The sequence below is a fragment of the Struthio camelus genome, chromosome W (assembly GCF_040807025.1).
Source record: "Struthio camelus isolate bStrCam1 chromosome W, bStrCam1.hap1, whole genome shotgun sequence".
Classification (NCBI taxonomy): domain Eukaryota; kingdom Metazoa; phylum Chordata; class Aves; order Struthioniformes; family Struthionidae; genus Struthio; species Struthio camelus.
The window spans coordinates 25,710,279-25,724,072 of NC_090981.1; the positions used below are offsets into that span (position 1 = coordinate 25,710,279).

Sequence of the window (13,794 nt, forward strand, 5' to 3'; positions counted from 1 at the left end):
CCCCCCCCCAAAAAAAAAGCACGTTGAGCTGAAGTAGTTTCTCATAAGCCAAGTATTTCAGTAAATCTTTCTTTTAAACAGAAGCTACTCAGAATTAAGGTCAGTTTACATCTATCTGTGACTAAGCCTGGAAGTGTAGTCTAGCTGGTAGTTACAAGGGGAGAGGTTTAAGTAGCTGGAGATCCTACTCACTGGAATTTTACCTTCTGTTAAGGAACTGCCCCCAAAGTGGATTTTAAAAGATATTTAAAAATTTAGGACAGGTAAACTAATTTCAAAACCAGACAAATTAGATGCACTTTCAGACATGTTTCTAGAATCGCATTCCCTAATGAGAATGAGTTAGCGTAACTTACGTTAGTAAAAGCAAAACAACAAATCTCTGGGTGTCTTCATATACGTAACTTGAAAAATCAGTACCTTTAGATAACGTTCCAGCAAACAGAGCAGCTGCTCTGTAAAGTTCTTCTCAGGAGCATAGGTGGAGAAGTTTGTGCATGTTTGTGCAAATTTGTGAGGAGTCTTCAGTGAGGGGAAAAAAAAAATGGAAAACAGGTTGGCGTATCTGCTGTCAGTGAAAGCAGAGAGGGGAAGAGATGAGTTTGTGCAATTTGGTTTGTATGTTTGTATGATGTGTACTTAGGGCAGACTGTGGTATTTCATTTGCGTGTGTTACATCCTCAGTTCTGAAAGTATTTATTTCTATTATGCAATTGTGTTGGGGAACGTCTGCACGTATAAAATTACAGTAATTTAATTTCTTCTCTGTTTGCATGTGCATTCCGCAAATTAAGGTCAAGCTGTTTGTCTAGATGAATATTTTGTAAATATTGCACATTGTTAATTTGAAAATCTTCTCTGCTTGGACATGCATTGTGCAAATTGAGGCCTGGCTGGTTGTCTGCCTCAGGGGAAAAGAGGCGCTTATTCTGCAGTGACCACAGACCCCCAAGAACCTGAATTTTGGAGCCCTGAGCCTTGCTGCTTTTATAGCTAGAAGGAGGTAGAAAGCTGTGGTGGTATCGGGTCTTTTCTGAGCTTAATATGGGGGCAGGGGTGACCTTTGGAAGAAGCCCAACAGCGAACAATGAGAAAATGCTCTTTGGAGACGCTTCTTTCGGTTACAGTCCTTCCAGGGATGGGAGGAACTGATGGCTCTACTCACCCTCGATTGTGTGACTTTGTACGCTGCTTTTGTAGAAAGTTTTCATCTCTTCTTAGTAATACTTAAGACAAAATTCTGCCATTCAATCTCTGAAGGTTCTGTGGAAATGGTACTGTGGGGGGGGGGGGCATCCACCTGAGCACCCACATGGTGTCGGGCTGGTCCATGCGTGTGCCGTTGCTGTGACAGACGCGTCCAGAGCTGCCTTTTACCTGCATGCAAGCAGTAGAATGGGGGCTTCCCCTCTTTTTTTGGGCTTTCTGTGCTCCTGCTCCAGACGTGGCTGGCCTGCGCACTCCAGCTCCAACAGGTAGGGAGCACCTCCCCTTACTGCATGGGCGCTAGCTACTGTGTAGCATGTAGGTGGTGGGTCAAGCACACTTCCAACTCAAGGGCCTGTTTAGCAGCACAACCCCTGCAGCCGTACGCCTGAGAGGGAAAGCTGAGGACGGTTGTATGTGCTCCTGACTCTCAGTACAATTGTGTGTCTTCCCCCGTAGCGCCCTCCTTGACTTTCCGTATTCTAATGAAGTTCCTTGTTCAATATCAGAAGCCTTCTGCTTTTGTTCTTTATTCTCGTCTCACGTCAGTGCAAAAGCGAAATAATTAACTTGGTGTCAGGTGTGACTTTCCAACAGACTCAACAACGGAGGGGAAAAAAATAGGAAGACGCATCAAAAGACAGCAGTTCTGCTAAACCACAGTTTTAAGTCTCATATTTTTAAGCAGGGGCTCACAGATTATTCATCTGCATCTTCCTTAGCATTTATGAGGTTGTAAGAGACAGAGTCTGGTAAAGGCAGCAGATTGAATTACTTTCTGAAGAAAAGTTCCATGGTCACTGCCTGACTAAAAGAGGCAATGCTGTGTTTTATTTTGCTTTTAATAACTTGACATTTCACTCCCTACACGAATTTCTTCTTGAGAGAGGGACTAACATCCTGCAGAGGCTGGCGTTGCTATACTTCTTTCTTTGCGTTTAAATTTATTGTTGACCTCGATTGTGGATCTGATTTGGCTTTTGCTGCTGTGTACAATACAAAGAAGAGAATTAAACAGTATCAAACCAGAAAACCTCACTGGGGCTAAAAAGCAATGAGCAGTGTGCAAAATAGGAATTTCTGATGACTAAATATGCAGTAATGTGAATATATTGAAGTAGAATACTGTAGCATTTTTAAGAGAGCAATTTCTTTTTGATTAAAGAAATACAATTAAATCAAATATCTCCTGAAAGTTCAGGCTGTCATTTTTTTTGCCAGTAGAAACCTGCCTTTCTGGTTTATGAAACCATGGTGCTAACATGTAAAGTAAGATGTTATGAGTCATTTGAACAATTCTTTGTTCTCTCTTGAAAGCATTGCCAATGATGTTTTCAAATAAACTTATTATACTTGGGTTTACCCCTAAGAATGCAAGGCTCTAGCAAGTCTGAGCTTAATGCAAGGCAGGTTATGTAATTTCTGCAGCGCTATATGCTGTGGATGTCATTCTGTTAACGTTCTTTGATAGTTTTACTCTGCAGTTTTGGTGAATTATGTTATAATTTTATTGGTGAAAATAAGACAGCTTTTCTTCTGAATCTGATAGCTGAAGATAACTTTCTTCCAATGCAGTAAAAAAAAGTGCGTTTCAAGACTGATAAGTAGTCTCTTGGGGCTTTTTCGGCAGAATTGCTTTCCAGATTCCAGCTGAAGAGCCAATTTACTTGCATAAGACTCTGAACTCAATTGGCTTAAACTGAGAACTTGCTAATTGAAAATGAGGCTACACTGGTTTCAGTGAGGCTCTGAGAATGGGTCCGAAGGGTCTTCCTTAGTGTTGGCGATATGTGAGGTTAAGTAAAGTGAGGTTAGAGTGATAGAGGGGCAGTGACCAGCCCTCATCTCGGCAGTTCCCTGGTGGAGCACTGCCCCGTGTACCCACGGGGATCGCTGAAGGTCATGAAACGCCTTGGTGAGGAGGGCTATGGAGACAATTGCACACAGCGTGTTTTGACTGAGGATAACCAACACATTGAGCATCTTACGGCTATAGATGTGGAGAGCACCCAACCGTTGTAAGTAACATGGCTTTGCGCAGCCTTTGGCCACAGCTGGATCACTTGTTTCTGCAGGAACTGCAGTGGTGGAAATGTTGACTGAGCTGTGTTAAGCAAAAAGTTAAGAGACATTTATTTTCTCTCTCGGCTCAACGATAGTTGAAAGATTTTTAAACGTCATTGCTGTTTATCTGCGAAAGGAAAAAAGAGATGCTTTAGTTTCTGCCAAACCAGGTGTGAAATGTGCTTGTTTGTTAGGGATCGTGCTAGCTTTAGCTTCTGGGGGAGGAGGAGGGGAAGGAGGTTGTCCCAAAGACTCTTCATTTACATTCAGCCCATTGCAGCCCTAAGCTGACTGAAAATGAAAAATGCCAGCCAGGTTAGCTGAATCCTGAACTGGTACAGAGTGATATAAGTTAAACTCTGTAGGACTTTAGTTTCTCTTTCGTTTTAGTCTAGCATCTTTGAGTCCCAACAGGGTGCGTAATTACCATAAGATGTTTGAGTGGAAAAGGGACTACTTTCATCTTTGTCCCTGGATTGCTTCCCCCCTCCCCAAGTCCTACTAATAAAACTAATTGATGGTATGAATCATTTTACTGAGCAAACAAAAAGAGTGACAAGTTCATTGAAAAAGAGTAGACTTAAGGCAATCACAGAATTTCCATGTGCCTTCAGTAGGCCCTGCCCAGTTTCCCTCCATAGGCAGTAATGCAGGTAGCTCTGGTTAATGCCTTCTGAAAAGGCTTTGCTAACTGAAATTGAGTTCACCCTTTCAAAACCCCGTGGCTCTGGACAGCTGATTGTGGGTTTCCTTCCGTCTACAATATTCTTTTTACGTTTGCTACCCAGTTTAAGATGTTGCAACGGTTTATACCTAAATGGAGTCATTTGCAGTTAAGCGTAGGACCTTTGGGGTCAGGGCTGCTTTTTCGTTTTGTGCTTTTACGGTGTCAGTTTCTAAAGGATGCCAGTGGAGTCTTGGGTTCCCAAGGTATGATTGTAACTGCTTAAACGATCATTAGAACAGTTACCAACGCCAAAGGCAGTGGTCTCTTATATGAAGTATGAATGTTAACGTCTGTGCTTTTTAGTTAGATATCTTTCCTGCTTCTTTGAATAACAGTTTATAGAAGATGAGGTAGGACGGTTACTGCTGCTGTCTTGTATCCCTGTTGTCCTGTGTTTAGCCTGTCCTTTTTGTTGTTGTTGTTGAGGTGTATTTGGTTTTGTTTCTGTGTTTTTTGCTGTAGTGCTCCTGACTGTCAGTTTATAGCTCAGAAAGGGTGATTCTTGTCTTGCATTGTTTTTACAACCCAAGTTCAGTTTTTATTGGGGAAAGCAATGATAAGATAACTGTACTTCTGTGCTTCAACTAAAACACTAAAGTGAGATTTAGTGAATTTCTGCTAACCTTAATCATGTTTTTCCCAAAGTTTTTCCGGTTATGTGGCTGATCGTTAAGTCTCCCTGTACGTGCTGAGGAAATATGTCATTCCAGTTGCTTTGTTCTCCTATCCTGACTTGGCATAACTGTTCAGTGTAAATAGCCTATATGATGGCATTAGATTGTGCCATACTGAGACCCTTTGAAGAACTGCTCCTGTTTAAGTAAACATATATTAAATTAGTTGAATAGCACGAATAAACAAGTCCCAGCCTACCAGAGATGTTTATCTTGCCATTACTTACTTAGAGTGCCATTGACCATCTGAAATTGTTGTACTGACCCTGCCTTGGTGACTGGGTACAAATACTTCACAAACGTGTCTACTGGAAAAGAATGAAAGTGCCTTCACAGTCGTTGTTTGACTGATATTTCACAAGCAGAGCTGAATTAAATAAATTGAATATCAATGTTTTTTTGCCATTTTAGTTGTGAAATTGTGATTTTTCTCCTAGGTTAAACAGCAAAAGAACACAAGCAGTATCTCTCAGCCTCAACTTCCTGTTTCAGTTCTCTCATGCTTTTACTGTAACAGAGAAGATTAAAGCAGATGTAAACTCGTTTTTGAAATCTGTTGTAAATGGTTAATTGGTGACACGTCTTTCAGGTGTGTGTGTCCTATTCACTGTTCTCTGACTGTTTATACGAGCTTCTTACAAGTAGTTTTTCCACATATGCAGGCTAAGCGTAGGGCAATTGGCATGCACTGGTATCCTAGGGCCCTTCTATGTATGTATACGTAAAGCAGTTAACCAAAGCCTAATTATGATTTATTTCCATGTTTTTCTGTGGAATTTAGGACTATAGGAAGCAAAGGCTTTACATGATTCTGTAGAGGGATCGTTCTGTGTAATTGTTCTCAGTTGTCTTTGCACGTTTGTTGTTGGCTAACAGACAAACCGATAAGTAGGAGGCCTTCAGGTGGCAGTAAGCATTTCATAATATGTTGTCAACAGTACAACTTTGTTGGTAATGTTGTCCCCAACATTGTTTGCAAATACTAGAGTAGACCCTTAATGAAGTAGTATTCAAGAATACAGTGAGATTATTTTGATTCAAGGTGTTGGATTTCTCCCACTTCTACTACCAAAAGCATTTTAAATGAAAACAAATGAACTCCAACCTTCTTCAGCAAGAGTAATAACGGAGTAGCTAAGGATTCATAATTTACATCTTACGGACAGACTTTTGCCTCCTGATCTTCAGTGTCAGCGTTTGAGTGACAGGCAGCCTCTGCTTGAAGGAAGAATATTATTTCAGAATTGAGATATGCCGTGGGGATTAGAGTGTTGATCAGAGACCAGAAATTTGCAAGGAAAACACACTAGGCTCACTAGCATTGTATGCATGCGAGTACTCTTAAGTAGTTTTTTTTTTTGTGCTTATTTACCTGCTAACTACGTAACAATAGTTTCAGAATGGTTGGTTAAACACGTATCAGGACAATATATTTTCTTCTGTATATAGCTGAATTTTTGATTTAAGGCAGTGGGGAGCTGCCTTCTTCTTTAGACAAAGCTAACTGAATGCATGAACGCCACTGCACATAGCTGACAAAGGCAGAGCATCTTTATGAAAAGACCCTGTAAATTCTTTCCCACAGAAGTCAACGAAAGGGTCGGTTGTCCTGGGCTACGTATTTCGTCACTTAAACCTAGTGGAGATAGATTACTTTGGACTGCGCTACTGTGACCAAAGTCATCAAACGGTGAGTAAACGACACACCAGGCTGGGTTTTCCATCTGTAAAATTTACCCTCTTGACCTTTGCCTGTAGAGCATTAAATTGTCATGCCTTCACTAACTTTTACTATTTCATGAAACAGTCAGTTTTCCAGTAAAAATTTCCTTATGTTCATTTGCATTAAGATCTTGGAATAGTCATTAATTTTTTAGACCGGAACATTTTCTCATGCAGAATTTAGGATTTGATTTTTGAAAATAAAATGAAGAAAGTATAACAAGTAAAAAATTGTCGCAGTAAGTAGGGTTAAGTATTTTTCCGTTTTAGTGTTTTGCCCTGAACTCGATGCTTAGCACGTGATACTTTCCTGACTGGGAATTCTCTTTGAATGAACCAGTTGTAACTTACTCCTGTTTTGGCTGGGCCTGGAGTATCTTGAAAGCAGTGTCCCCAAGTGTGTCAAAAGCTGATTTACTTGGGCTGCTTGCTGATCTGCTGTCTTAGAGCATAGCTCCTGCTTTGAAGGAAGCATTTGGCTGTCAGGACGTTTTGTATAGTATGGCGACTGCTCATTTACTGAGAGCCCCAGAAGTCAGGATATTGATAATGACCTCTTGGCTCCGCTTGGACTGGCACTGCGTCCTCAAGCCAATACCATGAAGAAGGAGTCCCATTTGATTGACAGGGACTCTCCACACGTGCAAGGCTTTTTCCAGCAGGAGATTACAGTCTTAATTGGGCAAGAAAATAGAAACTGGGCTGAGACATTTTAGGGCCAAAACAGTTGGATTGGGGCGGTGGTATCCGAACTGCCTTCCCAAAACAGGTTGTGAAGTGTTACTGCGGTCAGAGAGGAGGAGCAGGGAGTGCTCAGTAGGGGAACCAGTGCTGTATTCATAGAGAGGTCTTCATATTACCTTCATTTTATGAAAGGAATAATGCCTGGCTTATGGGTAATTATGTCAAGCTGTTATGCTTTTAAAGTCAACTGTATTTTGGGAGTAGGCACAGCACCCTGACCTCGAGAGATGTCAAGTTTTATCTAAAAATGATAGTAAGTTACTGAATTGACTAAATGCTTACTAATTTCTTCTGATTAGCTGAAGTAGAACCTGTAGAGACTGGAGTCATAGTAGCTAGAGACTATTGCTTGCTATTGGGAGCTGCAGACTGCCCTGCTCGCCATTTGTTTATTTCTGTGCTGTAGTCTAGACATTTATAAATTCAGTTAAAGCTTCAGGCTTTTAAACTAAGTTTTGTTACATGGAGATGAAAGTCAGATTCAGCGATGAACTGAAAAGTAGGCTGTTGAAAAGAGCATTTTTGATTTCCCGAGGAAACGTGTGAATGAAAAGCAGGTAGCTATTTTTTACTCTCAAAACAGTTTCCTTTTTTCCTGCAAAGACAAATTCCAGAGATGTGCACAGTGCGTATTAAGTGATTTATCTGGCATTGTGAAAATAAGAGAAGATTACCTCCCTTCAGAAAGGCTTAATGCGTAAGGGCACATTTTAGGATATATCCTGCTAATAGACTAGCAGATTTGGCTGTATGATATTATTGCATTTTTTCATTATGTTAGTGTGTATGAGCTGTCAGTCATTATGCCATTAACTCAGCCTCTCCAAATACTGCTTTTTTGCTTTTTTCTCTCGTATCGTGCTCTAGTGGTGTAACCTTAACGTTAGCCTTTGTCTCTGTTTTCCGATCACTCAAGATCGAGAAGCCGCTGTGCATAGGCTTTCCTGTGGATCATGAAGGTGTTCATCCCACTTCCCTAGTTTTCCTGCTTGTGTACTGGTAGCAGTCATGGTGTGGGAATACAAGTGGTACCAGCGCAGATAAGGAGCTCCAGTCGCTCTGTGTGTGGAGGTCCTCTGACCTGTATTTTGCCTGGCTTCCGCACTGGTGGGCAGGTGTCTCTGTAGTGTTTGTATTCCTGGTCTCTTGACTGGGGCACAGTGTATCCCCCGCCTGCAGATTTTCTTTACAGAGCGATCTGAGGTGCGTGGGAGAAGGGTGCACACACAAGCTTTGTCCTGACATGCCGCTGGGAAGCAGCCAGGATGTACAACCGGAGACCACAACTGTGGGCCACGTTATGGAGTGCACCTGCCCTGCCAGGTAGACACTGCCACAGTGACCGACTGAGTTTGTGCTGCAGGCTTTGCACCTGGGCTGTATTATAGAAAAATATCAGGAAAATGCCTGTTCCTGTTATTTATCTGTGTATAGGTAATTAGAAGTTAATGCTGTTTTACCTGGAAGGTTCATTAATGAGGACTGTGTTTAGTTTTACGTGTTTTATGCAACTGTTGCTAGGCTGCTGTTTTTAGTGAAATCCTTTTATGCCTTAAGAATGGCCAGTATAAAGGGAAAGCCTCCTTGGAACAAGCAACACCATGCACTTAAACTGTAAACATGTATTGAATTGCACAGTGAAAACTGCTCAAACCCTGTGGGCTATTGCGGGACTTAGTCCTGTACTGGCTGACAAGAAACCTAGATTTGAATTTTGTATTGGATATGTTTTGGATTGGCCAGAGCAGATTTCCTAAGGGAGTTAAAAAAGGTTACCTTGCTAATTAGTTTTAAAACTGTGCTCCTGAGTTAGTCTCAGAGAGAAAAATCTTTTTGGAGTATTGGCCACCTATTAACGCACTGCTACCGGTGAGGAATATTTTACTACTTAATTTGGCAGGTTTTTTTGTGGTATTATATATTTAACTGAGTGATGAATAAAATAGATTGGACAAAACTGTATGTTTTAAAGAACACAACACAGTCACAAAAGAGGTTTTTTATGAAGAGTATGAAAGAAATCGGTTAGTTATTCTTCCCATTATTTATGCATGCCTCGGCACTTCCAGTTTGTTTCATGCTGTGCTAGTGAGCTACCTCTTATGTGGGTAGTATCATAATTATTTTAGTAGTACTTTGGGTCTAATCAGGGAACAGGATTTCACTGTGCTATATAGCGTATGAATGCGTTAACAGTCAAGTGGTCTCTTCCTGAAGAAGCTAGCTAACTGATTGGAAAGTGAGAGAGAACAGCTAGGCGCAACAAAGAGAAGGACAGAACAAGAGAACAGGGAGGAGACCACGGACAGTAGGATAGAGCAGGAATTGGAGGATTCTGTCTCTAGAGTAGTAATTTGGACATATTATACGAATTTCTCTGCCGATGTTCCGGGTACCCTCAACCTCTTCATGTTAAAAGAACAGTATTTAATTTGCAAAATCAAGCACTTGAAAGTTAGGAATTGCCAAATTTATTATTCTCCAGTGAGGTACTTAAGCTATGTCTATCTTGTGCTCTGAGCAGGGTGGAAGTCCTAAGGAAAAACAAAAAGTATTTGATCTTATAACTGAAACTCCATCAAAATGAACAGATGGGTTGAACTAATGCTGTAGGATGTCAGTAGTGTTTCCTAACCTTGAGTGCTTTTGTTCACAAACTACACAGTGCTCTTTTAACATAGCATAGTATGTTTTTGGTATAGATAGGTTAAATGAAAAATAGTTTTAACTGATTGCCACTGTACCTCTCTGTGCCTTGTCATCAGCTGTTCGCTCAAGCCTTTTGCGTTGCTGCCCAAACTGTTGGCACTTCAGTCACACTGAGCTGAGGGCAGATCCAGCCTTTACTTTTCACTGTGGATGGTCAGCTGGGTCCTGACTGATGGGGCATTTTTTGTCTTCTGCCTCATCTGTCAGCAAAGTGGTATAATGTGCCCTATTTGGTGTTCTCAGGCAAGACCACCTCCAGAGTCTGTGCCGCAGAAGCTGAAAATGGTTTAGGAAAGGCTGTCCTGCCTTTTACTCTCTCACTGCTTTGGTAATTGGGAGAACAGCAGCCTTGTGATTTCCCTCTCCTTTAGTGGAGGAGGGACCAAATGCAAGGTAAGTCCATGTTAGGAGGCCCGCACAGGTCCCCTGCTCATCTCACTTCTGTTTCCCACCTTCCTCCAGCTCCCAGGTGCTCCCACATAATGACTGCTGCTACTGCCTCTCTGGCATCACCAATGTGCTTTAGGAGAGCGGTGCCAATTATTATTTTGGCAGGATGCCGATATTTTCTTGCAGCGTACGAAAGAGGGAATGGAAATGGCAATTTTCATACGTTATATCTCAGGAAAAGCTGAGCAGAATTTGATGAGAGAAAGGGCACTTCTGTAGCCTGAAGGCATTCCCTTGCTAAAACACAAAAGCATGCCGAAAAAAATCATGCTATTAGAGCTTCTCTTATGAAAAAGATTTTGAGATACCCTTATTGTAGACAAAGCTAGACAACTGAAAGCATTTTAAAGATCCTTTGGTAATAAAAACTATTTTTAACTTGCAGAAACCCGACTGCGTTTTGCAATCTCAAGTTTGGTCAGATTGGCCCCTCACCATCCCCAACTAAACTCTCATGCTAAACCTGCTCAGTCTAAGGTCCCTGGAGGCATGTCTGTGTTGTACAACAGGGTGTGATGCAAAGATCTGCCTTTTCTTCTCCACTGTAATGCTAACCTGAGCTGTTAAATTCACAATGGACAGCATAGCGATATTGGCTTAGGGCTATAAAAATACAGAAAGCATTATTACCGTGTAAATTCAGCAGCGTATCCAAGCTGATTTCCCCTGCCCCGGTTAGTTCAGGTACAGTGCTGTGCTAACGCATCCCTACCGCTCCAAGATCCGGAGCGAACATGAAATTGGCACCACTGTACCTGCGTACCGTGCATCTAGTGGGTAGTATGAATTTATTTGAAATAAGTGTTCATTTGGGTGCTTTCTTCCTTGCTGTGTGGAAGCTCTGTTTTGAGCGTACGGGTGTGGTAGAGTAGCATGTAGAAGATAGCCCTTGGCAATGCATTTTGCAGCTGAGTAGCCCAGAGGGGATGTAGAAGCAGCGAGGAGGGGATGCAGATCTCGATTTCTTCTGACGCTGAACTTTCTACTGTGAATTGCCCTGCTGCAATCAGGTCAGTTCAGTTATGGCAAAGTTAAATACAGAAGCCAGCACCATGAAGTCCGTAACCCAGCAGTGTGGACTCATGGATGCGAAGTATGTTTCTTGATCCATCCTACACAGTTAATAAAGGAGCTGCAGCATGCTCAAATTGCCAGGTTATTAGACCAAATAGGTAGATGGCAAAAAAATAGCAGATTAAATGGACTGTATGTAACTTAGCTGTAGAAAAAGGCATCATTTTAACAAAATATTTGCTTACAATAGGAAATGTCTGTCCTTTAGGACTTCACTGTAACATGATATAGTGTACACTGTGATCTCAAGAGCTTGGAAGAACAGTTGAGCTGTACTTAGCTCATATTTTGTTTTTTGCCTGGGTTTGACATTTGCCCATGAATACAGTACACTAAATTAGCTCGAAAGAAAAAGACTTGGACTGGTTAAAATTAGGCTGTATAGCCAGTGAGAGGAAAGTGGGAGTTGATAGTATTGATTAGAAGCTAGAAACTGTAGAAGATTATTAAGGGAATGAGACAACCTAAACGAAGCTGATGGCCAACTGAATTAAAGGCAGTAAGAGTGAACTTTTAAAGGGTAGCAGGATCAAAAGGAAACTCATACTCTGGTATAGTATAGATTTATTATTAAGTATAAGAGAGAGAACTTCAGATTCTAATAAAAAGGTAGAAGTATTTAATACATATTTGTATTTTTAGGAAATGCCTGATGATTTATTCATTTCCTTTGTAATAAGGGAACATTTTCCTTTTTCAGAGTTCTTGACGAGGTCACCTAGGATGTCTGCAGCTCAGAAGATCTAGAGAGTTTGCATTTAATATTTGTAGAAAAACTGACCTAATAATTCTGATGGTTAATGTTGGCTGAAATTATGGAAGGTTTTTGATAATTTCAGATTATAATTGAAAAATGCTAGGTAATCTCTTAAATGTTATGATTTTTCTCTTGTAAAAGTGAACAAAAATTGGCGTGAGGAGATAGGTACAACTTCATAAAAGTCTTATTAAGATGCCTAAGGTACCTTAAGGTAATAAGTCTTATTAAGGTACCAAGGTACCTTATTAAGATACCTTGAAATTGATAGATTTGCCTCCACCGAACACTTCATTGACTGATACCACAGCAAACATTTCAACCTAGTTAATATTTTGTTTCAATTAAGTTCATGGAATTTGACCTAGATTTGACCCTATGCAGATTCAAGGAATGAAATTCGCGGAAGAAATGTTTGCGCTCATTTAAAGGGCTGATTATAAAATAACGCATACACCTTTCACAGCTTTGTCTCAGTTTAAAATCTTCATATTGGAGCCCGATTTGTAGAAGTACAAATGACAACAGAGCCTGTCTGTTCTTAAAACACCATACGTTTTTTAAAACATCTTTTTTTTATAATTCCTTCCTAAAAAGGAACAAGGAAGATTTTGTTCATTAATGTCAAGTAAATTTATCATCATTCTTAGTAAATAATAATTTGTGTAGTAAATAAAGGGTAAATTGCCTTTGTAAATAGTAATTAGTAAATTAGTAGCCATCAATTTAGTAATTGGATAGCTGCATTTGTTAGTGCTAATGAAAAATAGTGATTTTTTTCCCCCCTATTTCTTCTGTGAATATTAAATTTTGCTTTCAGATGCACGTAATTTAGCACCTGCAGTTGGATGGGTAAGAGCTGGGTCCTCCGCTGCTTTGCAGTGGTGATGAGCTGCTTGTAAGTTAGATAAGTAGCTGTGTGCACAGGAGAGATACAGGCAGGAGCTCCCTGAGAAGTGACAAGCTGGTTGCCAAATAGATAAAAAGAATGAGACTACATGTCTCCTGCTTCAGCACCCATGAATGCTAAGTTTGTTGTCATCACCTGCTGTGCAAGTGTATTGGATTAACAGGAGAGAGGGCTCTTTTGTTTTCTTCCTCTTGGCTCTTTAACAATTTAACACGTGAATGCAAAACTATGACCATGTCCAACATTATTTATATGAATACACATGTATTTGATATGTATATAATGCACATTGTTATGTAGATGTGCATAAGTATGCTTAAAGGGCTCTACTGGGTGTGAAAGGTAATACACAATTGTGCTGTGTGTTACACAGCTGCCTGCAACTTGGAAATTGCATTCCAAAGACCATACAAAGAATATAATTTAGGCTGCAAAGTAGGAAACGTGAGAATTAAGACTTCTAATGCAACTTTAGTGTGCTTGTGCTGTCTACTTATGTGATGATACAGTCTTTGATTATGGGGCCACTGTCTGTTTTATCCCATCGCAGCCAGCGTATTGCATGGATACAAAAGGCAACAGAATTCAGGTTACAGAGACAACCAGAAGTCTGTAATACTCCTGGGCTTGACTTGGCAACTTGAATGGTGATACTTCAACATCAATTTTTTACATACAGTTAATCCATCCGTACGTATAAAGCTCAAAAACAAAGGGGACTATGAAACATTAAAAAATACAGCATCAAATCTTGAAG

General features: G+C 40.6%; 1 protein-coding gene across 3 annotated transcripts in view; it reads left to right on the forward strand.

Annotated features, from left to right (window-relative positions):
• The window catches only part of LOC104150997 (band 4.1-like protein 4A), a 143,797-nt gene that overhangs the window by 47,522 nt on the left and 82,481 nt on the right, over window positions 1-13,794 (forward strand). For all 3 annotated transcript variants that reach the window (XR_011137356.1, XM_068925182.1, XM_068925183.1), the window contains exon 3: window positions 6,257-6,361. Coding sequence is in view for 2 of the 3 variants with exons in the window: in XM_068925182.1 (XP_068781283.1) it covers window positions 6,257-6,361 (105 nt within the window). In the remaining variant the exon portion in view is untranslated. The remainder of the gene's footprint in view (window positions 1-6,256; window positions 6,362-13,794) is intronic.